The sequence below is a fragment of the Vollenhovia emeryi genome, unplaced genomic scaffold, assembly GCF_000949405.1.
Source record: "Vollenhovia emeryi isolate VEMERY1.0 unplaced genomic scaffold, V.emery_V1.0 DF942721.1, whole genome shotgun sequence".
Lineage (NCBI taxonomy): Eukaryota > Metazoa > Arthropoda > Insecta > Hymenoptera > Formicidae > Vollenhovia > Vollenhovia emeryi.
The window spans coordinates 1-3,526 of record NW_011963645.1 but is presented as its reverse complement, the minus strand read 5'-3'; the positions used below and the strand labels follow the sequence as shown (position 1 = coordinate 3,526).

The following is a 3,526-nucleotide window of genomic DNA, read 5'->3' as shown; positions in this document are numbered from 1 at the left end:
TTTTTAATTTCAGGTATGGAATCTAACAGGCGAAATATATTATACTTATATTTCATAGCGTTTAATCGTTTTCTATTTATGTTCGCGTAATTATACATTTATTTGTAACGTTTTAGGATTGTATCTTGAGCGGTTCGTTTATAATATTGCATTTAAGAACAAAAATTGTGAATTTTGGTATGTACTGTGTGGCGGCCGTAGGCGCCCCTACGGAACGGCAACACGGCCACCACAATACAACTCGCGACCGCGCGCGCGACGCGCGCGAAAACATTCAATACGAGGGAGACACCCCCGGAGCAACTCTCCACAAGACGCCGCTAGAAGCCGCATGAAAACAATAACATTCTCGGACTTGAAAAACGGTGAACTACAGTATAAAAGGGAGCGGAGATAAGCCAACTCTGCGAATCGACTCCAAAGATAAACCACTAACATACGCATGGACACAAGATCCATTGAAAAGCTCACCACGACAGGCCAGACACTTGGAGTACATCAGTCAGTTCACCACCGATATCCGACACATCGCAGGAAAGGACAACGTAGTGGCTGATGCACTCTCCAGGATACAAAGCATAGAGGCAACAGTGGACTGTGAACACCTGGCCAAAGCACAGCAAACAGACAAGGAACTACAAGAAATCCTAAGGGACAACTCCACATCGTTGAAGCTGGTGAAAATCAACATACCAGGAACCACCACGGAGATATACTGCGACAACACTACAGAGCGTTACAGACCATACGTAACCAAGGAATACCGCAGAAAAGCTTTCCAGAGCCTACACGGATTGGCTCATCCAGGCATAAAGAACACCATCAAAATGGTCACAGAGCGCTTCGCCTGGCCAAATCTAAAAAAAGATTGCCAGACATGGGCGAAAGCCTGCCTACAATGCCAACGCTAAAAAATAAGCAGGCATAATAAAGCACCAATCGGCACATTCCAGATACCGACGGGCAGGTTCCAGCACGTCCACATCGACATAGTGGGGCCACTGCCAAGCTCGAGAGGATGCCGATACTGCCTCACAATGATAGACAGATACACGAGATGGCCAGAGGCGATACCAATCACGGATATCACCGCCGAGACAGTCGCAAGGAAGGTCTACAACCAGTGGATGACCCGGTATGGAATTCCGGAGAGGATCACCACAGACCAAGGCCGACAGTTCGAGTCCGAGCTATTCCAGCGACTACTAAAACTCACCGGAACCAAGCACTGGAGAACGACAGCATATCATCCACAGGCCAACGGAATGGTGGAAAGGCTACACCGCCAATTGAAGGCAGCTATAAGATGCCACGAAACGGAAGCATGGACAGAAGTACTCCCGACAATCCTAATGGGGATCAGGGCAGCGTGGAAAGAGGATCTCGCCGCCACACCAGCAGAGATGGTATACGGCGAAAACATCGCACTGCCAGGCCCCTTCCTACAGGCCAGCAAGGAGGACGAGAAACCCGCAACCGACTTAGTAGGAGAACTAAGACAAAGAATGGCGCAACTACGCCCGAAGGTAAAACGCCACGGACAACAAGACGTCTTCATATTCAAAGACATGCAGCACGCCTCACACGTCTTCATCCGGCGAGATCTACCAACGAGGGCACTACAGCCAAGATACGACGGCCCATACCAAGTCGTACGGAGAGAGGAAAAATTCTTCACAGTAAACACCCACGGAAAGAACATCAACATCTCCATAGACAGGATAAAACCGGCCTACACCACAAACGAAACAGAAGAAACAGAGGCGACAACAGTCCGACAGGAGCCAAAGGAAGGAGACGACAAGGCCAAGCGGATCAGGAAGCCAGTCGTTCGATTCCAGGCCGGACTTTAAATCAACCAAGGGGGTCCTGTGGCGGCCGTAGGCGCCCCTACGGAACGGCAACACGGCCACCACAATACAACTCGCGACCGCGCGCGCGACGCGCGCGAAAACATTCAATACGAGGGAGACACCCCCGGAGCAACTCTCCACGAGACGCCGCTAGAAGCCGCATGAAAACAATAACATTCTCGGACTTGAAAAACGGTGAACTACAGTATAAAAGGGAGCGGAGATAAGCCAACTCTGCGAATCGACTCCAAAGATAATTCACAGAACATATCGAGGACTCATGCGCACCAGCAAGCCGAGAGCGGTAGTTACGCCGAGGAGACAGCCACGAGCGGAACCAACAGACGGAGCACCAACCACCAACGAGCCGAGCACCGCGGATCTTCCGGGAGTTCCCAGCGCGATCCCGCCTCTCGACGGAGGACCGAAGCAGTCGGTGGAGCCAGCAGCGAGAGTAGGAGCGGCTGAACCTGCAGCGAGCAGAGCAGCGGTAGAACGCCCGGCGAATCGAGCGGCGACTGCAAAACCAGCGACAGCAGAACCATCGCCTCGACGCGGCCGACCACGTTTACCCTGCATAGAGTACCTGCCATGGAAATTACACAAGATCGAGCTTCCGCCTCCTCGCTTAACGAGACCGCCACGGATATTCATCAGCCCGTGGGATCTACGGGTAAGGCGCTTCACCAGCCCACGCTATATCCAAGCGCGCCTGTTCTCACCAATCTCTCCGTTGCCACCGTCACCGCGATCTCCACCACGCACGGTACGGTGTCAGACGACGCAGACTTCGACCACTGAAGTACACACTCAAGGCACGCAAACCAGAGGCTGGACTACTAGCGAGTCGGACTCAGAGCCTGAACCGGAGTGCCCATACGGCCCCATCAGGGTGACCGTAACGGCCCCTCACATATCGTACCGAGAGCGCAATCTCAACTACCGCGCCTCTCGGTAGATATATTTTTGCCACGCGCCGCAAGGCGCATAAACCAGAGCTAAAACAAACGTTGTATATACCTGTACATAGCTGTAAATATATTTATATTCACATATTCCACTCTCGTCAATAACGGACCTCACTACTGCGATCCTACTCCACCGAGCGAAAACTCCGTCTGCGCAAACGACAACGGGCTAACGAGCCCCCATATACTGTAAGAATAATACTTGTATGTTTTTGTAAATCATTGTGTATCTTTCTATATTCCGTATTGTAATGTGATTTTGTATATATGCGTGCGAAATTTTCGTCTTTGTATGTCTTGTAATGCTTTTGTAATCTAGCTTATAAGAGTGAAAATTACATTTTGTGATTACGCTGGAAGAGTGAAACTTGTAAATGCGTGTAATTGAGCGTTATTGTTAATTTATTCTGTGTTCTAATGTATTTCTGTTCATGATTGGTGTATATGATTGATGGTTGTATCTCCATTATTGTGTTTATAATAAATTTATTTCGATTTAATATGTACATAATCTGAGTTTACAAGTGAATATCCTTAATAGTGTCCCAAATACTTTTCCTTTCGTTAATGTTAAGTTCCATTGCCGATATTAAGAGTGATTAAATGTAGCATATTGTAAACTTAATGCAGATATGTATATAGGGTGGCGAATAAATATGTATTCAAATTTATTTTATAAAGTCAGTAATATATCTTGCATATTTG

General features: G+C 48.5%; 1 protein-coding gene across 1 annotated transcript; it reads left to right on the top strand.

Annotated features, from left to right (window-relative positions):
* The first annotated feature begins 2,133 nt into the window (after window positions 1-2,133).
* Window positions 2,134-2,811, top strand: LOC105567819 (proline-rich receptor-like protein kinase PERK9). The gene has a single exon (XM_012023019.1). The coding sequence runs from the start codon at window positions 2,134-2,136 to the stop codon at window positions 2,809-2,811; it is 678 nt and encodes a 225-aa protein (XP_011878409.1).
* Window positions 2,812-3,526: the final 715 nt, after the last annotated feature.